Source organism: Sabethes cyaneus, chromosome 3, assembly GCF_943734655.1.
Source record: "Sabethes cyaneus chromosome 3, idSabCyanKW18_F2, whole genome shotgun sequence".
In the NCBI taxonomy this organism is placed as follows: domain Eukaryota; kingdom Metazoa; phylum Arthropoda; class Insecta; order Diptera; family Culicidae; genus Sabethes; species Sabethes cyaneus.
The window spans coordinates 127,077,226-127,102,925 of NC_071355.1; the positions used below are offsets into that span (position 1 = coordinate 127,077,226).

General features: G+C 39.4%; 1 protein-coding gene across 3 annotated transcripts in view; it reads right to left on the minus strand.

Moving 5' to 3' along the window:
- Positions 1-3,378: 3,378 nt before the first annotated feature.
- Positions 3,379-25,700, minus strand: part of LOC128744343 (remodeling and spacing factor 1-like) — a 165,706-nt gene continuing 143,384 nt past the window's right edge. For all 3 annotated transcript variants that reach the window (XM_053841263.1, XM_053841262.1, XM_053841264.1), the window contains 3 exons: positions 20,545-21,668; positions 17,624-20,491; positions 3,379-3,671 (listed from right to left, as the gene is read on the minus strand). In XM_053841263.1, coding sequence (XP_053697238.1) covers positions 3,397-3,671; positions 17,624-20,491; positions 20,545-21,668 — 4,267 coding nt within the window. In that variant the 3' untranslated portion in view covers positions 3,379-3,396. The remainder of the gene's footprint in view (positions 3,672-17,623; positions 20,492-20,544; positions 21,669-25,700) is intronic.

Here is a 25,700-nt window from a genome sequence, read left to right on the forward strand (position 1 = left end):
GTAAACCAGCCTGCTTTAAAAGGTTGTGCTAGTGCCAACGCGAACCCGTGGGGTGATGCCTACAGGGTCGTAATGGTAAAGACCAAGGGCGTGATGGCGCCCGCAGAGCAATCACCAGAGATGCTGGAGCGGATCATCGAGGGCCTCTTTCCGCGTCACGAGCACAGGCCCTGGCCCCAGGCCGCTGAGTCGTCCCACGTCCGACGTTCCAGTATCTCAGACCACGGCATCCCAGCCGAACATCCAAAGTAACGTGGGCGACGGTGGTTTGGCGGTCGGGGAGGAAGTGACGGTTACGAACGAGGAACTCATTGAGATCACTAAATCCCTAAAGGTGAGCAAGGCACCGGTGCCAGACGGTATCCCGAATATGGCCATTAAAGCGGCTATTCTAGAGGCTCCCGAATTATTCGGGGCAGTAATGAGTAGATACCTGGAAGATGGCCACTTCCCGGACAGATGGAAGCGGCAGAACCTGGTCCTATTGCCGAGGCCGGGAAAACCTCCGGGTGTCCCCTCGTCATATAGGCCGATCTGTCTGCTCGATACTGCCGGCAAGGTACTGGAGAGGGTTATCCTTAACAGACTCGTACAGTGCATGGAGGGTACAAACGGTCTGTCAAGGAACCAATTCGGCTTCCGAAAAGGCAAATCTACGGTGAATGCCATCTTGTCTGTCACTAAGACAGCCAAGGTGGCTATCCAGCCCAATAGGACAGGTATCCGTTATTGCGCAGTTGTCACGCTCGACGTGAGAAATGCGTTTAATAGCGCTAGCTGGGACTCCATAGCCAACTCGCTTCGGAACATCCAAGTGCCGGTGTCGCTGTACAGAATTCTAGAAAATTATTTCCAGAACCGTGTGCTATGCTACAACACGGAGGAGGGTCAGAAGTGCGTTCCAATCACCGCAGGGGTTCCGCAAGATTCCATACTGTGCCCGGTGTTGTGGAACATCATGTATGACGAGGTGTTGAAGCTAAAGTTCCCGGTAGAGGTGGTGATTGTCGGCTTTGCGGACGATATCACCTTGGAAGTCTATGGTGAATTTATCAGAAAGGTGGAGTTTAGGGATGGGAACTATTATTAAAAATCGTTACTGATAACCATCAGTAGTTTTAGTAGGTTACTGATAACTATCAGTAATTTTACCCATCACGGCATTGTAGCAAAAAAATAGGAAATTGTAATAACCGCCTTATTCATTGTAATTTTACATTGTAATTTATCAGGTGGACTTTATGGGGGCTCGCGCAACTACCGAACCGACCGGTCCATCCGACAGATCTTGCAGAAATGTTGAGGGTACATCGTGTCCTCGGATCACATCTTTATTGATTTCAAAGCAACATACGATACATCGAGACCAGCTATGGCACATAATGCACGAAACCGGTTTTCCGGATAAACTGACGCGACTAATCAGAGCTACATTGGAACGAGTGATGTGTTTCGCACGTCTCGGGGACACAATCGACAGCTTATCCAGTATGCTGTTCAACATCACTCTTGAGGCGCTGTTCCGACATGCGGGTATCGAAACGAGAGACATGATTTTAATCAGGGGTATAAGTATTTGAATCACGACATACTTTCACTGCTTGTGAATCCCAGAGACTCCCATCTACATCTGACGAAACTCGGTAGGCTACGGTGGGCCGGACACGTCATAAGGATGCCGGACGACAGAGCAACGACAACAGTTCTTTTCAACAACCGCACCGGCACCGGAAACACGAAAACTCAACATGCAACATCGAGTTGAATAGAGACGACTGCTTGAAACAGGACGAGCCATCCCGGTTCTAGGATGCTGACGAAAACGACGACACATTGTGTCACTTCCGTCTATCGTACGCAACTAACGACCATTAACTTTAATACAACTGATTTTTCTAACAGGACGACGTAACTGTATCAGTAAGCATCAATAACTGCGAAACCTTACTGATACTTAGTGATATTATTGCTTACTGATAACTATCAGTAATTAATGATAGTTTTCCCATCCCTATTGAGTTGACGGCTGCCCACTCTATAAGCATTGTTGAAAATTGGATGCGATCCAGGAAACTGGATCTAGCGCATCATAAAACGGAGGTTATCGTGGTGAACAACCGCAAGCCGCTGCAGCAAGCAAATATCAGCGTCGGGGACTGCACTATTTCGTCAACGCGGTCCTTCCAACTCCGGGTGGGTCAACAGGCGCCACGGCGAAGTCAACTTCCACCTGACACAAATTCTGTCAGAGCATGGTTGTTTTAGACAGTATCTGCACAAGTTTGGACATGCAGTCCCCCGCGTGTCCCGAATGCGTAGACGTTGAGGAAACTGCAGAACATGTTTTCTTCATATGCCTTCGTTTCGCGAGCGTGAGAAGCAACATGATGGCAGTGAGCGGACAGGACACTACTCCGGATAACTTAGTCCAAAGGATGTGTTCTAGCTCGGACGTCTGGGGAGCGGTCAATGCGGCTGCTACCCAGATCGTACTTGAGCTACAAAACCGCTGGAAAGCCGATCAACGGCGAATAAACAGCCTAACTACCATAGTCCAGTAGTTATCTAAGAGTGTGCGTTAAGCACAATAGCTCCTCCCTGAAGTAATACCGATAAGGTGGTGCCAGGGGGATTGATGCTGGAGACTCGAGTAGGGTTTTAGTGGGTCTGGATCCTCACGCCTCAGTAGGGGGTCGGGATACCAAACCCCACTCCCTGAGTTGTCTTCTCAGGTGTCTGATAGCAGATTTCCCTACTCGTTAAAAAACACACACACAGAAGGCGAAGGTGGGGTACAGCGGGTACAATTAATTTAACTCCTATATCGTACTCCTGGTGCGATGTAGTCTATTATTTAGGTATGACAAACGCGGCACATTTATATTGGTAATATCGGCACCATCTTTTCAAAAGGGACAATCTGCAAAATGTAAACAAACCGAGTGAGGCTAATTTTTTGCTGGACTAGCATAGGGAAAGAAACCCCCACTCGGATTATTTACATTTTGCAGATTGGTGCTGTTGAAAAGTTGGTGCCGATATGCTAAAAAGTATAGAAGTGTTAGTATTATCATTGTACGGTACATTGTTTATGCATTTTTATGCCAGCAGAACGTTGTGCGAGATTGACGTCATCTCTATTGTTTTACATTATATTTGCGTTGCTGACACCAACAAACGGTACGTTCTTCCACACCGCGGTGTTGTATTTATTTTTTACAAGGCAAGGCCAAGATCTCTCAATCTGGGACTGGGATGCTTCATAAGTTTGTCAATAGGGGCCATTAATTTCGAGTCAATTCTATGTTGTTTTACGTTTTAGCATGCCTGTTAATCAAAGTTAGCGCGAGTTCCAAATAAAAAGCAATGCGAGCAACATTTTGCTTTATTTTGTATTCATTCATTTAATTCGTTTCGCTGAGAACTAAAATAACTAACCAATCCGCTGAATTCACTGTTTTTCTCAGTTTCGATATCATGATTTCCTACTGATTCAATTGCCATATGTTCTGTAGTAGAATCTTCAACGTTCACTGGTTCCAATGTTGCAAATAAACGGCTTGAAGACTGCTCGCTAATGGTATTTGGTACAGGACATGAAAAAAATGATGTATTACCGTTTGATGAACTGCAAAATCCAGATTGATAATTCGCTTGCAACATATACGAAGCTGAAAAGAAGTTGAAAATAATTGAATATATAAACAAAATTTACTACACTAATCTATATTATTATCACTCTAATGCAGAACCGTAATTTTTTTAATTTTTTATAACGGTAATCTGTACAACAGACGAAGGACAGAATAGAAGAATCTAACGAAATTATATTAGTATATTAGTATATATAGTAGGATACAAATAGTAATTGTAGTACGACAAGACTGTAATTTACCTTTCCAATCATAAATATACTTTGATGTAATTACCCATCAGTCGACCTAATAAAGCATTGCACGCAGATGTCAGTGCGTTTTTTCGTCCAAGGTTTGAATGGTAGTTATCATCAACACATATGCATGTGTATGTAATATACTGATAAATTTGTAGAATATTTGAAATCAATCAAAAAATCGTGTGCAAAGTTCTTGGGTAGGATTAATATTTAAGGGGAGACCCTCACTGGAAAGTCGAAAAACTTGTTTGTTATGCATGTTAAGGAGCCTTTTACCTTCAGAAATGTTGAGCCTAAAGTATTTTTCGGTACGTGGTCTCGTTGAGAATTTGCAGTAAAACTGCGGGTTCACTTGAAGGAAAGTGCAGCGCTGTACAATAGTTTAAACGCGCTCTCCTGGAAACCATATGTTTTCATCGATGGTGCGTGTATCTCAGTATCTAGAAAATCGTTTTCGCTGATTTTTTGTTTTAACGTGTGGAAATTAATTATCTAAATTGTGACGTAGCCGCTTTTCGATATCTCAATTTTTCAATTTTCACCGCATTTAAAAAAAATCGTTACACAACCGCAAACGCAACCAGTAAGAGGTAGATAGTTACTATGTACAGCAAAGTTGCTTATTTTACTGTTTTTTTATTATATTTTATTTAAGACATTTTACCACTGTTGTGGCATTCGTGTCTAGCTTATTTTACTGTGTTCTAAACTTTTGTGGAGACACTGTACTTTTTGGACGCATTTAAAAAAATTAAAATTTGTATCACCCTAATAGGTAGATTTACAGTCACCCTAATAGTGTAGAAAGTTGCGACATATTTTTTAAATAAACTCTTCCAAAGACACACCACCTGGAAAATTAAGCATTTTTGCGCAAGAGCACATGATCGCGTTTTTTTCTATTTGGTTCATATGAGTAAAGTTTGCTTAAATAATTTCATCAATGTTTTTCAAATAACTTTTGACTGGTAAGGCCAATTCTAATAAGATTTAGCAGATATGTTCACAGCATTAAGGCCTCTCGTTTGATACTAAAGTAATTTAAATCTGATTAATTATCTGGTTAAAATCGTTATGAATAATTGTAAATTTTATTGTGCTGTACACGACTGCTCATAACTTCCAAATCAAACATCCAATCAAAAAAAACAAATCAATAGTGATCTATCAGGCTATATTACCTACCAAATGAGACTAATAGCGCATAAATCGGTTTGGCCATCTCTGAGAAACGTTCGACTAATTGACACCTTGAAAAAGCACATTTTTATGCATAACTTTTGAACCGCTTGATTGTTTTGGTAAAACTCTCCCAAAAAATTTGCAGTAGCAAGAGCCTTCATTTGATACTAAAATTGTTGAAATCGGCAACAATACCCTCCCGTACCCTACTATATATTTATAGTAGAAAGGCAAAACCGATTTTTTATGTTTAACAAGCCGCCATTTCATCAAAAATGATTACATTGCTAAATCCTTCGATCAATCTATAGATAATATATTTTATCACCGATTCCTCTTTAATTTTTCGATTTTCGATGATTCAGTCTAAAGATATCGTTCTCACCGCAAGACACCTTATTTTAGAAGAGTTCCAGGAGATTAACTAATAACAGCTATTTAAATAACTTTTTTCAAAAACAAAATATGTTAAAATACAGCCAAAAGCTACAGTATGACGTATACAAATTTTCACTTTAATCAGTTATAGGGTTTTCTTTAGAACAATTCTAGAAAAATCCACTTTTTTAAGCCTCCTAACTGTATATAACCCCTTAACCAAATGATTACAAGGCTAAGAATCGGACACACCAGACTAACACACAGCCACTTCGCGAAGAACGAAGACCCCGCGATATGACCAAGCTGCGGCACCAGAATAACGTTTGAACACATTCTTGTCGACTGCCGACTTTACGACGCAGAAAGACAAAGATGCAAACTATGCACCGCACAGTGGTTGGAAACCTTAAAAACCTGGCCAAAACCTCAAAAATTGAAAGTTATCATTCATGAAATATTTTGACATAATTACACGTAGAATAAGTCATTTTATCATATCCTGTAATATCAACTATCGATAATGTAGATTTGTGGTTTGGCGTATTGTCGAACGTCAGTGCCTGAGAGACTCTTTACTAGTACGGGTTTCATACGTTTTGTGGCTGTGGCTCTGTGGTAATAACGCTTGTGGTTCGTTATCGCATTATCAAATAACAATCATCCAAAATGGATAACGTTTCTCAAGGAATGTACTGCACTAGCGTTATATGCAAATTCAGTTTTTTCGTTATATATATACTTTTACAACGTTTGAAGTTTCCTTCGCAAATGCTAGTTTTTTCAATTAGCGTGCGCAATGAAGTTGGCATTTACTTTGTGTGCCGCGAGGTGCCGTCGAATGTTATATAGTTTTGTGAGTGTCAGATTATGGCGGTTCGAATAGCGTGTAGCTTTTTGCAACTATTTGCAACTCCATGAGAAAATGGAGATTTAGTATTTACACGCACTTATAGGCGAAATCGGACGAGTGAGTTTTTAATGCTCCAAACAACCTGTGTTTGTTTTTAGCTTGTTTTTTACTATTATCCTGTTCTTTACAAATGAATCGTTGATGGTGCAGAGCAAAGCCTAGGGGATAACAGTCTTTAGACATTACTCTTCTTTATCGATAGACTTCGCGAGTACAGGACAATTACGGGGCTGGTTCAACGATCTTACTGACTCTAACAGCATCTGATCGTTTTTAATGTGACAGATTATTATTAATAACTCTTACGATTCATTTTATAGACTCCGCAAATTAACGTATGGATGAGGGTAACTGGCAGCAGTGTCTCCAAAAGGAGAAATTGAGGCAGATGGGGCACATTATTATTCACAGAATCAAGTGAACGCTCAAAATGTTGAAAAGAAAACGGTTGAAACATGAAAATTACAGATACAAACACGCATAAGCATTGGTCGCTCGAAACCACGGATGGGCAATTCAAATGATAGAAATACTGCAGGACGTTTAATTGCAGACGAGTTTATATTGGAAAGTGTCCGCACAAATTCTGGAACTTGGGAATCGCGCAACATGAATATAAAGGATCAAGGATACATACTTCTCGACAAAATATACAAGAGAGAAGATAATGGAAGATATTTTTCGAAGAATGCTTGCTTGCAACCGCGTTGTTGTGCTACACAACATTGAATGGCACTGACAGCTATAAAATCGGCGACGGTGATGAAAGTAACAGCGATGATCATTTCGATTAAAAATATTTTTTAAAGTAATGTTGCATAACCTAATGGAATAAAGAATTAATAGGGGAAATAAGGCGATTTTAAACTTCATTTGTTATTTAATCCAATTTTGTTTTTTAAAAAGACCAAAAAACGCGCTGAGGCAAATATAAACCAAACATAAAACTAAAAGATACAAAAGTGTTCCGCCATATTGGTCAGCCATTTTACGTTTTGAGTGTTATTGTCGAAATCAACGACCTGAAAATCACCTTTAGATGAAATTTATCTCGAAAACTTTAAAATTTAACAAAAAAGGCCACCATTTTGGATTAGCCATTTTGAATTTCAAATTATCAATACCATTTTTGAAATTAGCAACCCGAAAAACATGGAATCTCATCATCTTGAAATTTTGGCCAAGAATTTTAAATTTCGGACCACTGTGCACCGGTTGAATTTTTGAAAGCAGCAAACTAGCAAGCACTGATTTAAAGAAAGCATTGTAATATAATATAAATTTACCTACAGACTTGAATGATCAGATATGGTTAAAAGGTCTCAAATATAAACAAACAAACAACCGTTCCAAGTCAGTCGTTGCTTGATTAAGCTCGCCGACGAAGCCACGTTTTTTCTTTTTCTTTATTTCTTCGACATCATCTGACATTGCTGTCTTGATGAGAGACCGATGGGGAAAAGCCTTTGTATATGAACCTGGCAACAGGCTCACATACAACGCGTAAAAACCCCACATCTTTTCACATAATACAACAAAATTTACGGAAGACATTAATATAACAGATATAATATAACAAATATGCGTCCTTCCGCCTTGAGCTGCTATCCACTCCTAACTGAAGATTTCAAAGAGCGTCGTTTCAATCTGTTTTTGAAAGCCGATGCCGAGATAGTGTAGTCAAAAAGATCGTAGGCTTCGTTGAACTGACGAGAGAACGAGATAATCGGTTCGCTGCGTCCGTGGTCCGTTCTCCGGAACTCAAGTCTCAGCAGGTCTCTCCGGCGTAAAGAGATTGATGGCACGTTGATATTTAATTTGTTTAGAATGTTAGGTGCATCTATGGCGCCCAACAACAGTTTTCCGGCAAATATTGCTCTGATGGAGTGACGTCTGCTGCGTAGAGTAACTATTCCCAGCAATCTACACCGGACATCGTATGAAGGCATGTTGGCTACGTTATTCCACGGAAGCACTCTGAGGACAAATCTTGTGAACTTCTTCTGGACAGCTTCAATTCGGGCAATCCAAAGGTCCATATAGGGACTCCATATTAGACAACCAGTCTCGAGGGATGATCGCACAAGCGAGAAATATAATGATCGCAAGCTGTGTGGATCCGTGAAGTCTTTCGTTGTCCGCATGATGAATCCTAGATTGCGATTTGCTTTTGCAATCATACTAGAATAATGATCGCGAAAAGTGAGACGCGTATCCAAGATGACTCCCATACCCTTCACAGTATCTACACGCTCTAGCTGAGTACCACAGATGTGGTAATTCCATGTGATCGGTGCGGTTTTATGGCTAAACGAAATTATAGCACATTCTTGAGCGCTAATCGTCATGCGATTTCTCAGGCACCAGTCTCGAAAATAATCGTTCATCCGCTGAAGTTCCTTGCAGTTCTCAATGCTCCGCATAGTGATGTATATCTTCAGATCATCAACATACACCAGTCCAGATGGAAGCAAGTAGCATATGTCATTGAATAATATCGAGAATAATAGTGGTCCGAGGTTACTCCCTTGAGGAACTCCAGAACTGTTTGTGAAATAATCAGATTGCACGGTAGCGAGCTTGACGCAAAGACGACGATTTATCAGGTATGATTCCAGCCAATGTGTAAGGAAAGGTGGAGCACCTCGTCGGTCCATTTTCGCAATCAGTATTCGATGGTCTACACGGTCGAAAGCTGCCTTTAAATCAGTGTATACTGTGTCTATTTGATTACCGTTTTCAATATTTGTCAGGCAATGCGACGTAAATTGAACAAGATTTGTGTCAATAGATCGCCCAGGAAAGAATCCATGTTGATCCGTGGAAATATATGATTTGGAAGGACAAAACAGGATCTCCAACGAGAATTTCCAGTAGTTTGGAACCTGCACAAAGCGATGTGATCCCGCGATAGTTGGCCGCGTTACGTTTATCTTCTTTTTTATGGACAGGGAACATGAACGATTCTTTCCATTGTGTAGGGAATGTAGACTCTTCTAGAGAACGATTACAAATAACGGTGAGTGGCACACTCAGGGATTCAGCGCATTTTATTAGGATCAGAGACGGAATGCCATCAGGACCTACAGCAGTAGACGATTTCATTTTCTTGATTGCTGACAAGATGTCTTGTTGCGAGAATCTGAAGTTGCCAATGTCCAAGACGTCACGAGGGACATTCACCAAAGCATTATCAATCAGGCGAGTGGGAATCGACTTCTGGAGAAAAACATCAGCAAAGTGTTTTGCAAATAAATTGCACATTATTTCACGTGTATCGGCTTCTTCAGTGTTGAGGAAGACAGTTGTTGGTAAACCATTATCATTTCTCTTCTGATTCATGAATGACTAAAAACCTTTTGGGTATCGCTTGAGATTTGATTCAATACGCTTTGTGTACCTTACATAGAGCAATTTGTTGTACGACCTGTATCTGCGGCTAGCGATGTTGAATGTTTGTTTTGAGATAGGAGTCCTCATGTTAGCGTAGTGTTTTAATGCCTTGGCTTTACGACGTTCAGTGTCCGTAAAAAGAAATTGGACCATGGTGGTTTTCTTCGAGGAAGAGGAGCTGGGACGTAGTCGCAAAATAATTGATTTAGAGTACTGACAAGCAGTTCAACAGCGCCGTCAACGTTTTGTACATTCGAGAGAGGGCTCCAATCGACATTGGCAAGAACAAAATTGAGAGCATCAAAGTCTGTCCTGTTGAAGTCAAATTCATTGATGCAGTCAACTTCTTTATACCGGAAAGGTTTATTACACGTCAATGAAACAGTGAGGGCTGGGTGACTGGGATCCAGGCCTATTAGAGGATCGTCTACAGCAAGAACTGTGCACTTTTGGGTGGCATCGGCATTGATTAAGACAAGGTCCAGGTTGCGATCACGAGAGTTTGTGATATGGTTCATCTGATTCATGTCTAGCATGGCAAATCCATCAAGAAGGCAGCAATTTGCTTGAGATAAACTAGAGCAATATGTATCTGCGTACAAATATCCTGAAGGTGCGGTTGCCCATACAAGCCCAGGCTGGTTATAATCTCCCAAGAGAAGATGGTAATCGCAGGATTGCAGAGAATCGTTGATATCCTGAGCAGAACGCAGATGTTTCTCCAAGGTTCTAACATCACTGGAGATATCCGGAGATAGATAGGCGGCACCAATAGCAATCGCACAGCCCTCTAAAAAAATATTCACCCAAAGATGCTCAATCGAACTGTCAATAGGAATTGTAGATAAAGCTGAGCCAAGGCGGTTAGTAACAGCGATGATTACACCACCGCCTCTTTTTTCGTAGATGAATCGGCATTGCGATCATTACGATACACTGTAAATCGGTTTCCAAATAGCTGTGGAGAGCAGAAATGGTCGTTCAGCCACGACTCAGTGATAACAATGGCGTCATAGTTAGACTCCGAAGCAGCAAGAAAGAAGTCGTCAACTTTGGTTCGTAATCCTCTAGTATTTTGATAGTACACGGTGAGGTAACTCCCGTTTAACACTGCCGGAATTGAGACTGGCAGCTTCGGTGTTGTTTCCGGGATACAGGAGGCCGGAAGTAATCCGGTCGGACGGGTCTAGAGAGTAGAAACTCTATCAAACAGTGCAGAGTCGTTCCCATCCGATGTAGACAGACCGTAACTTAATTAGTGTATCAAAGGCAACTGCATTGCATTCAAAGAAGGCAGTAAATGTTTTACCAGAGGCGTTGTTCGCTTCATTTACTCTCAGCAGCGTCAACTCAGCTGATTCAGGTAGACGGTTTTGTTTTTTCAGCTGGTCAGATATATTGTTAGGTTCTTCAGTAAGGCCAACAACTTTAACTCGCGGCTTAAGAGGTTTTTGAGTGTCGACGTCATATGTATCAGAAAGTGAATCGCGGGCCACGCGCACCATTTCGTTTGCAAGCTCCTTGGTGTCGCACCGAACAACAACATCTCATTATCACGATAGCGTACATCCTTAACCGCGTAGGAAATTGGGTTGAATTTGCTACGCGCGTCTTGTTTTGTGACTTCAACCGATTGGGTCTGTTTTGGTTTAAAAACAACTTTCTGCTCAAACATCTTCAGTTGTTTTGGCTTACTTGGTTCAGCAGCGATGGTGGTAGTAATAGTGTTTGATTTGCTTGCCGGTGGTTTCGGAGAATCGATCACACGTTTTCTTCCGGACCGCAGAGATCCCGCTAAGGGCTCGGAGGCACCAGACCCAGTGGACGCGGCTTTGGCTTGTTGGACCGTACGTTTCGAAGCATTCTGAACTGTTGGACCAGAATTCTTTCCAGTGCTGATGTACATAAGTCATTACCGAAGGACTACTTTTCACGTCATTGATGCACTTTTCCACATTTGAATGTATACGATCTTCGAATGCATCTGTAGGAAATATATGTTAATAAATTGAAAAAGGCTTCTGCTATTCAATATTTTACTTTAAAATAAAGTAAGCAGTATTTAATAGTAAGATAATAAGATAAGATTTGACGTGTTTTAAATCGGTTTCAAAAATTCAATAACCTAACTTAGTGATTTCGATTTAGCATGTACATGCCTAGTTTTGAGTTCAAGAAAGAGACAGACTGTGTGCTATAAAAAAAGGGATGAGGGTAAAGAGAATCAGATTTTAGACAGACGTGATAGAGAACAGTCGCGAGTGCCGAGCTGGAAAAAATGGAAGGCTCGATGGAAGATTCCGACAGCATCGAACTGTTCTTTCAGAACCAGATTAAAATTCGATTCACTGGCCTTCGCAGAAGCTTCCAATTTGTCCACTTTCAGAAACAAATCAGTGCATTTCAGCAGTATGTCGTTCAGGCTAGTTTGTCTTTTTCTACAGTCAAAGCAAAAGTATTTCAGCGCTACATTTGCTTTCATTGCCGCAATAGCAGCAGCAGACAAACCGCTGCATTTCGAATGGTAGATTTGTTTGCAACCGCCAAAACATTAGGTACGTTCAGCCTCAGCAGTTATTTGGTGTGAACACACATCGCACTGTACAGTATTCATCGTCGGGACAAAGCCGGCGCTTGCGGCTGCCCGAAAACGGGCTTATGAGAACAAAGGCCAATAGATAGATCACCACAGCACTTATCGAGGTTGGATAATTGAGATGAAATTTTCAGCGAAAAACTCAGTTTATACCGCACAACACAGCAGAATACTTTTCTGTCGCGAATCAAAATAGCCAGACGTCTTGGTAGTGATAACTACTAACGGCGAAAAGTTGCAAAAACACGCAATAAACAGATAAAACTGACCGCAGTTATAATCAAGCTACTGCACACTCACTGCATTTCCCGATGACTATGTTAATACCTATTGCATCCCGTGTCGCGAAAGAACATTTTTACATGGACGATGCACTATCCGGCGCTCACACTCTCTATTTATCTAATTGTGTTGCCTTTATATTTTCCAGGGATGATTCTGCTAAAGCGATTAAAGGACGATCGATTAAATAATGAACTGGTGTAATTATTGAGGAGGTTCTACAATTGATGGAGAAACGGTAGGGGAAAGTAATGAAAAATTTTTGGGAAAGGAGGGGAAAGAGTGGGAAGGAAAAAAAAATATTAATATTAATGCCTGACCGCATTTCAAGGTCAAAGACTAAAAACACGAATTTGGTCAATTTGATAGGAACGGAGCCTTTCTCCGAAAACCCGCGCTGAGAATCGTGGACTAACACGCTGACGGACGAACAACGTCGCACGCAGTACCTTCCAAGTCGTAAGGGCCTGCATAGTGTCGTCGTCCTGAAAGTAAAAACAAGTTAGATTAAAACTTCTCGGTCGGTGGTTTCTACAGTTGACGGAGGAGAAGGCACAACTTATGTGTCTAAAAACAACCCAAAAACCAGATACGTCGTTACATTAATAAGGGGGGTGCGCAGTCTCCTTTTGTCCAGCGCCTCTATGATTCAAAGGTACACGGGTACGAGCGAGCCACACGTCCTGGCGGGTGTTGTGGGTTCAAATCCGGTTATAATCTCTGATTTTAGCTTGGTTCGACCCATGCACCTTCCAGCATTGGACAAAAGGTAGGAGTCACAACGACAACGTGTTAAGCGTAGCTACCTATTAACCCCCTTCCTTTCCACTCTTTTCCCTCCTTTCCCAAAAAATTTTCTTTACTTTCCCCTACCATCCCTCCATCAATTGTAAAACCATCGTTTCAAAAAAATATTAACTGTCTACGAAGCCGTTGAGATCCGACACCAATTGCAGACGCTGCTCAACCGAGGAGGTTTCACTATTCATAAATGGTGTTCCAATTCCGCAGCATTCTTACATGTCATAGTGACATACTTGAGCAGTGTCGAGAGAAGACAATGTCCGTTACTGAATATGGAGCAATCGAGGTGATTAAGCTGTTGGGATTGCTATGAGATCCACAAAATGATATTTTCCTCATTGCAAATACCCATTATCAACCGCCGACTTGTGATTGCATAACCAAAAGGATCATCTCTTTCGAAGTAACTAGACTTTTTGATTCTATCCCCTGCAATTGTGTTAGTCAAACTGCTGGTACAGCAACTATGAAAGAAGAAAGCTGAATGGGACGAACCGGTAGATAACGAAAGCTATCAACAATGGTTAGAGCTTCAAAATGAACTGCCTTTTGCTAAACCTCATCAAGGTGAATGACACTGGATAATGCGAAATCGTATGCATTGCATGGTTTTGCCGGTGGTTTCTGTTGCGTACGATGCCAGCATTTACCTACAAAGTGAGTTTGCTGACGGTTCAGCACATTTACGACTTTTAAGCAGCAAATCAAAGATAGCCAGCTTAATGATTTGTCCATTCCACGGAAAGAATTGTGTACTGCTTTATTGATTGCTCGATTGTTGAGCAAAGTAATTCCTGCCTTGAAGATAGAACTCCGAGAAGTTGTCCTGCGGTCACACAGTACGGATGTGTTGTCCTGGATAAAATAAACCACTTGATCAGCTAAAAAAATTTGTCCGCAATCGCATCGCTGAAATCCGTGATAGCACACAACTTGTGCGTTGTTCCATCTCCACTATTTGCCGTAACTTGCTTGGATTACGCTGGCCCTATTTGGATGAAGGAAGGTAGAAGACGTCTAAGATTAACGAAGGCATATGTTGCAGACTTTGTTTGTATGTGACGAAGGCTGTGCACCTAGAAGCTGTTTTCAACCTCACAACTGCTGAATAGTATATCTTAAACGACTGATTGGACGCCGAGGTTTAATACAACATTTGCACTTTAACATCGCAACAAATTTCCGAGGAGTACATCACGAGCTTAACATGACTTATCGACAATTTCAAAATCAGCAGGCTTGTACCCAAATTCGAGAGATCTCTGTGAAATCGGTGTGAAATTAAATGGCGTTTCATACCGCCGTATACCCCGGAGTTTGGTGGATTATGGGAAGCTGCCGTAAAGTCAACCAACTTTTGAAAAACTAGCGATTGTCTTAATTGAAATTGAGGTGGTACTGAATTCGCGGCCTCTGTTTCGAAAGATCCGACTGATCCTCAAGTAATTACACCAGTTCAGTATTTAATCGATCGTCCTTTTATCGCTTTATCAGAATCATCCCTGGAAAATATAAAGGCAACACGATTAGATAAATGGCAACATTTGCAACATATCTCACAGCCACGCAAAAAGAACCTAAGAATAATATCGAATCTTCATCTGGGAATAATCGTCCTCGTCGAAGACAAGAACCAACCGCCATTCGGTTATAAGTTGGGTCGAATTACAGCAGTATTTCCTGGTGATAATGATAATTGATAATCGACGAATGCTGTTGGCTTGACTGGTTTGATACGGAACGCTTGTATTTAGCCGACATTTAAGAATGCTTGAGCGATCTGGGCAGAACAGAGAACTGATGGAAGCGACCATGGATTCGTTGGAGGATGTGGTTGATAGTGCTAAACACGATGTAGCGTTTCGGCGCATATTGAATTTGGTTCCACTAACTAATGATTTGTTTGCGCTCTCTAATGCAACGGTGTCTTTCGGAATATTCGAGTAACGGCACGGTGCCAACGATTCAACAAAGTCGAGAATGAAAGCTTCCTTATATTAGGACAGTGGTGCCAAGGCATAGGCATGGTGTAGGCCAAATCAGATCGCCCCGTGAATTCCGCGTGCCGCAGTTTGGCCGTTACTGTATTAGGGAGATTCCACCTTAAATTTAACAGTGTCATGTTGGATGTCTGTACGGCAATATTTAGCTGAGTCGCCGGATCGTTAAGCGTTTGGCGCAGCTGCGCAAAGGTTCCGGGCCTAATAGCGGGTGACTTGGAGAAGTGTTAATTTGTCCTGCGAGCTTTTACTGCTCTTACTCTGTTGCGTATATTATGGATTGAATATTGCCGGCTATTGTCAGGGGTGACATTGCGCATCTCGTTTCGAGTGATTTTGGTTCGTTTCGACCGCGTTAAACAAATGGGCGTCTCGAACCAAAATCACTCGAAACGAGAATCGCAATGTCACCCCAGATGAGGAGATGCATATGTCTTTGGATTTGCATCAACAATGCTTAAATTAAATGAGATTCGAAGTGATACGATTCTGAAGGTGCCGATTGGCAAAATAAGAAAGTATAATGTAACTGTAATTTTCGATGCGTGATTGAAATACAACGGAGTACCAAACTTTATTGAGTATTGCTTGATAGAAAAGCAAAGTGAGGTGTGCGAATTCTGTCTAAGTAACTTTTTTTATAGGCCCATGAAATGACCACATGATCGCCGTTTATTTACGATTTAAATTTACGAATGCTACCCGACGGATATTCGGAACAATGCCCGAGTAAATTATAGAAATCTGACTGGATATGTTATTGCAAGAATATCGGATGTGTTCAGTTAATTTGCGATACTAAGTATTCCCGACAGCCAACGACAATAACGGATGTAAAGGTCGTAGGAGTGGTTTGTCTTATTCTTCACATGTAAAAAACCGTATGTGACTAATTCAGAATTAAACAGCAGTTTTTCCACATCCGGTCGGGGAGTGGGTACATCATTAGAATGATGTTGAAGTCATCCAACGAATAGATGGATATTCCTGCGCTTGGCTATGATGAATTCGTAGAAATGTTAAAAGCCTTTGAACGCAAAGTTCAAACGATCAGAGAGGACGTTTTCTGTATGGCTAAGTGACATCTTAATGAATGATTTTCAGAACTATTTCCTTATGGTCCTCCTTATTGACGTCTTCGTATTGAGCTGCAGCGAACAAGGACATGGTATTGTGCAGCCTCTTCAACATGTGGAAGTGAGGAGAGTGCTTCTCAGATCATTCCCGGGTAAGCGGAGTGTTCCATAGTGGGGGCCAGAGTCAAAAGTTTGAATCGATGTGTAATGCATGGGAAATGTGTGAACCCCTGGCAGTAAATGACAGCTGGCGAATGTCATGGGCCCGAGGTTAGACATGCTATTTCATAGCTATTTAAATAGGAGTGAATTATACTATCCTGAATTATTTTAGCGTGAAATAACAGTGAAAACCGTTAGTTATATGAATTTATAACAACTTCACTTTTTAATGGAGTGGAAGGAGGATGTGTGGCTGGTGGAAAATACCAGGCAACAATATGTGCATCAACAAAGGGGTGCGTACTGTATGAACGTTGCATAACAGCAACTCCGATACGAAGATCTGCCAATCATAGCATGCGCTGTGAAATACACGGATCAAAGCATGCAGAGAAATCTCCTCGTAGAATAGTCCTCTTTCTCTACTGGGCCACCAACGAGGTAAGACGTGAATTGATAGACTCTGCGCTACCTGGCAAGGCCACACAGGTGCGAACAGTAAATGTTTACACTGATGGAACGACTTATCGACGACCAATAACCAAGATTTCTACGCTACCGATCGACGACAATTGGATGCCGGCTGGAAATCCTAATTCCACCCTGGGGAGAATGTTCCGTCTGCCGACGAGGTAAATTTTGATCCCGCCCCACTGTCTGTTAGCTTTAAGCATAAAAGTATAAAAGCGCAGCGCCGCTGTGCAGAGCATTAATTAGTTTTAATTTGAATCGCAAGCGGTGTGTGAGCGAAGTACAAATTCTTATTGAAGCATCCCTGGAATATCGTTACACTCAAAAGGTCCTTTTCACGACCAGAACAGGAAATTTTTTTCTCCATAACGATTGTCTCCTTCCCGATACATACAGTCCACTCCACATAACGGATAAATTTATGTTATGAGTTTATGTTATTGTTTTGGTTTCAAACACAGAGAGAATTACCTTGTGTATTATATAGCGATCCTTGGTGTACTTTTCTGTAGTCTAGCGGTGTCTCTACTATTTTTGAACATACGCTGTTTGAAGAATTCTTCGCTGTCATGTTTTCAACAGTAATTAGTGACATATGATATTGAGGCAGTTTTGGTGCATCTTCTCCACTCTCTGTGTTTTTGTACAAATCGCCTCTCAGCGGTGTAATTTTTTTTCGCCTTTTTCTACGCAAATTAGCATAATCCATACGATCTGATGATTCTGCTATAAGACCATGTATGGGTTTCCCGAAAGTAGGAGAACTTTTCTGCCGTTCCGCGGTTGTAGGTTTTGATAGTGACATGTATAAATTAGAGTGGGGCAACGACGATAATTGGGTTGTTCTTGGAGTTTCTTCACAATCACGTAACGGAATAGCTTGCTGCTTCATTTGCTGTAATAAACTTGTTGATCTATCAATTGAAGGCCTAAGCATACTGGCAAGCGGACTTATTTTAGCAGTGTTGAAATGATGAGAATGATTTTGATGATCTGGTTTTCCAGCAAGCATTATAGATAGTGATTCAGCGTTAGTTTTATGTCGTTTATCGCAGGCGATCTGAGAAATCCCTCTTTTGTCGACCTTTGTCACATCTGCCGGGTCAATACTGTCGAAGTCCCTTAACTTTTTTTTTGTTGACTGCTCTGTCATATTTTTATTTCTTAACAAATCATCTTCTTCTAACTTTAACTGGTGCGATGCAAAGTCCTCGTCCTCCATAATTTTTGCTAACTCTTCTTCGTTTACATCTGGATCGGCAAAATTAACCGCCAGTTCATCATCAAAGTCATCTGAATCGATGCTTTTAGGAATTTTTAGAAAATCAATATCAAGCATTTTTGCGTTATCTATTACTTGTTGCGGTACTGTTGAAAGTAATACTTGCTTATTTTTAGCAAGTGCTTCCGATAGTGGCCTGATTGTTGGAGTCGCTAAAGCTTTAGCAGCCGCAGTATTTTTTTCTGCCAACATTCTTTTAATTTCTTCCTGTTTCTGAATAAAGCGTTCTCGTTCTTCAGGAGGGGTATCCGGGCGCAAGACTCCAGGTGTTATACCATCATCGGAACTTTCAAAATCTTCATCAAGAATGTAGTGTAGTTTCTTCCCTCGAGTGCGTCGCTTGTTAGGTAAATCTGTATCAGTTATCGACTGATCAGAATCAGTTGCTATTACCATTGCTTTTTTATTATAACCAGTCTTGAATAATTTGTCTTCTTCAATTTTTTTAACTCGTTTCTTTTTCTTGTTAGTATTTTTTATATCTAATGGTTGTATGTTATTTTTTCTGTTTCTTTTTTTCAGTTTATCCTGACTGCTATCCGTTTCAGTGTCATCACAAAGATCTTCACTGTCTATCTCTTCACTTTCGGTAGGATCTTCATCTTCGAACTCATCTGATTCATTATATATCTTTTTGATTTTGTTGGGTCGCGTTCGTACATTATAACCACTTTGATCACTATCATCGTCATCATTGATAAATTCTTTATCATGTTTTTTATTCGCAGCAGAGCGAAAATATCTTGATGTTTGTATTTCCAAAGAGCTTTCACTATCCTCAGTGAACGATAAACTTTCTTCATCGTCATCTTCCGAAGTGGTTTCTGTAAAATCTGCATCTGATCCATCATCATCCTCGTCGGAATTTAAATCATTTAAACGTTTTCTTTTTTTGGGCAAGTTATTGACTGCACATTTTTTTCCTCTGTTGGGATAATCTGGAGAGGTTCTTGAAATAGTTTTTTCTATCTCCGATTTTAAAAAGCTGTTAATATTTTTACCCGCCGAGTTTTCTAGACAATCATCATTTAAACGCTTTTCACGCCTGATTGCAGAATTAATCAAATCGTCATAATCATTAAAACAATAGTTCAAACAATTTTGATTTCTTCGTCTTAACTTGTAAGCTAATTTGTTATGTTCAGACGAAAAGGATTCATTTTCAGAAGATACATCACTTGATGTCGAATATGTACTTCTACCTAATTTGTTTTCTGTCGGATTTCTTCTCAAATTTTTGAATTTATTCAAAAATTTGCAGGATTTTTCTATTTTGTCATCACATTGCAAATAATCACCGTCATTAATGTCTGTTTTTTCAACATTTTGCTGATGTTTTGCTGCATTTTCTGCATCCAGCTGTTTGCATATTTCATCGTATAAAAATAACGTTTCATGCAATTTTGCCATTAAGTTGTTATGTTCACATATAGGACAAAACCAGTCTCCTTCGGGTATTACAAATAATACTGGATTCAAACAAGAACAATGATAACCTTTATCGCATGAATCACACAGCAGAATCCATTCCGGATGGTCAGTGTTGCCGCATTTTTGGCAAGAATGCTCTACAATGGAATCTTCACTACCGTCATTGTCAGAATTAGAGTCTACTTTAACACGAACGGTTCTGGCTCTCTTTGTTGGTATTACACATTCATTTTCAACGTCAGATTCCGGGGAAAATTCATGATCTGATTCAATGCATGGTTTACAGTCATCGGATGGCTCCAGTTCCTCCTCTAGTTCGGATTCGCTGCTGCTTTCAGATGATGAGGTTAACCAAGGTTTATCACGGTTTTTTTTCTTAACTTTCACATACGCATTTGAACTATCTTCGATTTCTGATAGTACATACTCTTCATCTTCCGATTTCGTATATGAATGTTTTTTCTTGTTTTTTAACGATTCTGCTTTTAATTCGCGCAGCATTTTTTCTTCAATTAGGCGACGGTTTGTTTCTTCTCGTATTTTTTGTTGGGCTATTCTTCTAGATTGCCGAATAGGATGGGAGCTTAGGGTATCTGATATAATATTCCCAGTATTTATATCATCCTCTAAAATTTAATGATCAATAAATTGCCAAAAGATAAATAATGTATGTACTCACCCATTTTACATTTTCTCCTTCTTTTTTTGACATGCGATATGACCAGCTCAGACTGTGTCATTGGATTCTCATCTGCCAATTGAAACAGCCTTTTCTCTTCTTTACATTCGACTTTGTCCATAAGAAAACTCATTTTATTATCGCATAAACCCTCACTTTTAGTTTCATTATCTACTGATTCATAGGTACTATTCGATTCAACCGCCGAAATATTTTTTGCGATATTGTGACTTTTTACATCTGTATCGTAGATTTCTGTTTCTATCTTTGGTAAACTATCGAATGAATGCGGGGCAGACCGCTGAGAATCACAATCTTTCTTTGCTTGGGATCCTTCAAAAGGGTCTTGGTGATTTTTCGAGCTAAGGTTTTCTTTGAAAATGTGTAAATGACAATTCATTGAAGTCGTTGCTGTCATTTTCTCTTCGAATTCCTCAACATTCAAAGCTAGGCGCTCATTAGTTATATGTAAGCCTCTATTAATTTTCTTTTTGATAGGAAGATCGTTAGCATTGTGAAATACATCTATATTTGATTTCACAACCGGTGAACTGTAATTTCTTCTAGTAGTTTGTGCGCCATCGTCAGAAGAGCTATTTAATTCAGAATTGTTACTGGACCTTCTTGAATTTTGCATACATTCTTTTTTTATATTACCCATGTCATTATCTGCGCCACTTCCGTGACCTTGAACAAATAAAACTTTATCTTCAATGATGTCACTAAAAATTGGCTGTGTTTTAATGTTTGAACCACTGGTTTCCAAAATTTTCTTGGTTTCAATCATAGATGTATTAATTTCTATTAAATGCGGTTGATCGTTTGAGGCGTTTTCACTGACACTCTCAGTTTCCTCATCTATAGCTTTATCGGAAGGATATAGCTCGTTAATTCCATTGCTGTTTATTCGTGATCGTTCGTTTGAGCATTCGTTAAACGATTCTTTATTATATGTTCTCCTATCCAATATAAGAGATGAGGCAGTAGCATCGTGCTTCAAACATATTTCTGTTTCTGACTGTGTTTCAGGACCATTCAATCCATTATCGTCTATTTCATTATTTACTGTTTGAGTTTTACTTTGTTTAAACTTTTCAATTAATATCTTTACTTCATCACGATTACTGAAATAAATAAATGGATATAGATAAAATATACAGAGCTTGAGTAATATAGGGGAATGTGGGGCAAGATGGCCACCCTTGTTTTTGGACGTCTGGTTCATAATGACAGTTGAATGAATAAAAATAATGCATGAAGCTGAACAACAACAAAAACATCTCGGAAAAATATGAAAAAAACTAAAAATATATGTTGGAACTATGTTTGCTGTACACTCAAGTCGCTTTTACGCGAAGGATACGTCCCGCGTAAACCAAAACCGCGTACAAAACCGCATAAATTCCGTAAAAAAACCGCGTAATTTCCGAAATTCGCGTAAAAACAGTCGCGTAAAAAAAACGCGTAAAAAGCGACTTCAGTGTATTCCTAAATTTTATTATAGTATCAGCGTCATCTAGTTTAAGGTTTTGTGATGTAAATGATTTTATTTTTTACTATGTCCATATACGATTTTTGATGAAGTACATCGATACAGAGCCGTAGCGCGACATTGTGGCGTACTTGGCGGAAACCCAATTTGGCGCCCCCTCGTCTCTTAAATCAATGTTACTTCCAGGTTTACCACTCTTTTCTATTCGCCCCTTATCCAATACTTAAGCCGGAATCAGACTACATGGCAAACTGCCAAAAATATGGCAATATTTTATGGCAGCTAGTGTGAGTGCCATATTTCTCTATGGCAGAGCGATATGGCACCATATTTTTCAATATTTGTCATGAAAATATGGCAACTGCATGTCAACAGTGTGAGTGTGTTTTACCATGTAATGTTGCACAATTATCGCGTCTGTGGCAGCATATAAATATGTAACCAACGGGTTAGATACATATTTGAATATGGCATCATAGTTTTGAAGGTTGATGAGATTTGCTGTCGTTCTATCTTTATTTGGATTCTTTCTCAAATGAATTCGCCGAAAAGTTTTTGATCATATACGAAATATAATTAAATTATAATTAAATATGTATATGTATATCTATATAATAAAACCAAGTTGGTGTGTTTTGTGTTTTGTGTTTGTAAGGGATAAACGCAAGAACGGCTTGACGGAATTGCACGGTACTTTTTTCAGTTGTTGTATTTTGGTCTGCGTCAGGTTTATATATAAAAAAAGTAATAAAATTTCACGCGAAAAGCTGGAAAATAGTAAAAAACCGATATTTTACTTTTCCCGCCATCCATTGTATAGACAATGTTTTAGATTGCTTTGATTATTATCGGTGCAAATCAGCCGACCCGCATTCAATATGAAGCAGCGTCGCGACGTTGCTGGGCAAACAAACACATTGATGAAGGTAACTTTGATTGAATGGTGAATTGTGCCGAATTTTCATAGAACATCTGTTCGTTATAACCGTGCTAAACCATTAGTTAGAAATGGTGTTCTTTCCAAAATCCTAATGATTACTGCCGAATATTCATTGGAAACAAGTGGAAAATGTTAATTTTTCAGTTCCTAGGACTCAATAGTTAAGCCGGCTGTCAATTTGTTTGTTGTAAAAGCAAACTCGATAGCTTTAGATAACACCTAATTCCGTTCGCTGTAGTTGATTGTCAAAATGATTATATTCAAACGAAATCTTATTCTTGCTAAAAAAAGATTTTATGAACTTGCAAGATTAGAAAATAATAAACGTTGTATGTGTTATGGGTTCAGTTTATCAAATAGCCTTACTGCCTAGAGCTAATTCTTTCACCTCATTTATCAAATTAATGAAACTAACCAAAACTGAAAACTTCCTACGTTAGGTGCGTTTCTAATGCGTGTTTAAAAATGTTTTACACCCTACATTGACTGAATAAAATATACGTAAAGCTATCTGACTGTCAAGTGAACAATATATTTTATGTACTAAAAAAATGTAAATAAAATTTTGAAAGGAATATTGGCCAGATTAAATTGGCACTAAAAACGTTTTACAATGATGGTAACCCATTACAGGGTGTCGATTATCTGGTGAAAATAAAATTCCCTGACTTTTCCAGGTGTATTTCGAAAAAATCCAGTTGCAAAATATCTCGCTAATTTCTCTTTTCAAAGTGTTTGTTAGACTAAATTGGTTAATAACTCTTTAATTACTATTTCTTAATGATTTCATTTGTCTTTATCAATTCAAATGCATCTTTTTTGCGACGATGAAGTGAGCAACGCAGCTTCGTTCTATTATTTGAATCCAGATCTTATATTTTTATTCGATCTACTTTTAATAACGTCGGGTTTATGATTCTATGGACTCTGTGCTCCCCTGGGTGCTTCCAGTCGAGTTTCAAACATATGACTGATTTGTTGGACTAAATCAAGATTTTGATGCTGAAATGGTCTATCCTCCGAAAACGAATTAATCGTAGGATTTCACTAGTGGTCGACATCAGAATAAAAATTAAAGTCCGGGTTCCGGCACAAATGCATTAAATGCCGTAGCTTATTTTCAAAGGCTGATTTTGGTTCAGTTTGATTCGTTCTCGTTTCGGTTACAGTCTGATTTCGGTCCGGAAGTCTGGAATTATCTAGATACAAAATTTCTTTGTATTAAAAGTTGGACTTTTCTAAATGTCAACTCCCATGACCCAATGAATAGTTGTTCTCGAAGCATAGAATAGTGTTGTAAGAATCTTGCTACATTGGCCGTAGAGAAAACAGAAAAAGTATTGTCTCAACAATAGTGATGCACAGATTAAAAATATGTCAACATCCACTAGCCTAGCATGGACTTTTATGTCACTTTCCATGCTGAATAAACTAATTAAGCACAAAAGTTGTCCCTAAAACTTTTGTGCTAAATATCCGATCAATATCGAAGAATCCAATAAATATTGAAATATTGATAATGATCAATTAGGTGGTGAGCGGTGAACCCTTACGAAAATCGATCAAATCGTTGTTGAGAAGCGTGGTCTGGTAAAAAGCGGGTCAGTCGCACATTCATGAAATTCTAAATTTCGAAACTCTGTGAAATTTGTACGCAACAGATTGGTTGCACGTGAGTCAAACTCAAAATAACGTGCCATCTTTCATTTCATTTGTGCATTTGTGATGGCATTGAATAACAATGTGCCAGCTACTTGAAATAAATGCTATCCTTGCGAAGCCATAGCTTTTTCGGTATATTTTCTTCACCTGTTAAAAATCCCTGACTTCAAATGAAATTCCCTGACATTCCCTGACTTTTCCAGGTTGAAACGAATTTCCCTGACATTTCCAGGTTTTCCCTGATTTTCCAGGTAATCGACACCCTGCATTAGAATAAGTCGTATTTGAATATTGTTAATAATTTTTTGTCTTTTTCACTTCTAATTGGACTTCTTACAAATGCAAAAAGGCTCATGAAATACCAAACAAAAAACGATTTAAAGGAAAGCAAAGGTTTAATATTAAACAGAATTAAAGATCTAATGAATATTGACATCGGATACATATCCGAATTTACACTCAAAAATTACTGTGGAAATCAAAACAAAGTTCTGATTATGATAGAGGAAATGTGATCGAAAGTGTCAAAAAATTATTTGTTTAATAAACCAACAATTTGCGTAAAAACCAACATGTAAAATTTCAACCTAATAATGGGCGAATGCACAAAGGCAAATAGAAAGCGTTTTAGGGCGGAAATGAAATATAGTTGGTGGCGCAATGAGTCTGTTCTCAAAAAGTTTTGAATATATATTGCACATCGTTAGTCGGTTAACCGCAGAAGACGAATTAGACGCATTGAGTTTACTTTTCCAAAAAATAAATTGACACCCAGCACAACTGTTGAGTACTGCGAATTGAAAAATCGACATTTTTCACATGTTTTTAACGGATATTTGGCAATAAATGTTATGATTTCGCTATGATTGCTATGATCGTTATGATTGCTATTCCCAACAAACATTTTATTTTAATACTAGTTTATTCAACCGTTATATAGCCAATGTTATATTAATAAGCAATTGCATATACAGCATTTGTTAAACGTTTGTTGGGTTTCTAACTAATCGCTAAATGATTGTAGAAAACAGACGTTCTGTGAAAATCCGGCATTTAATTAAC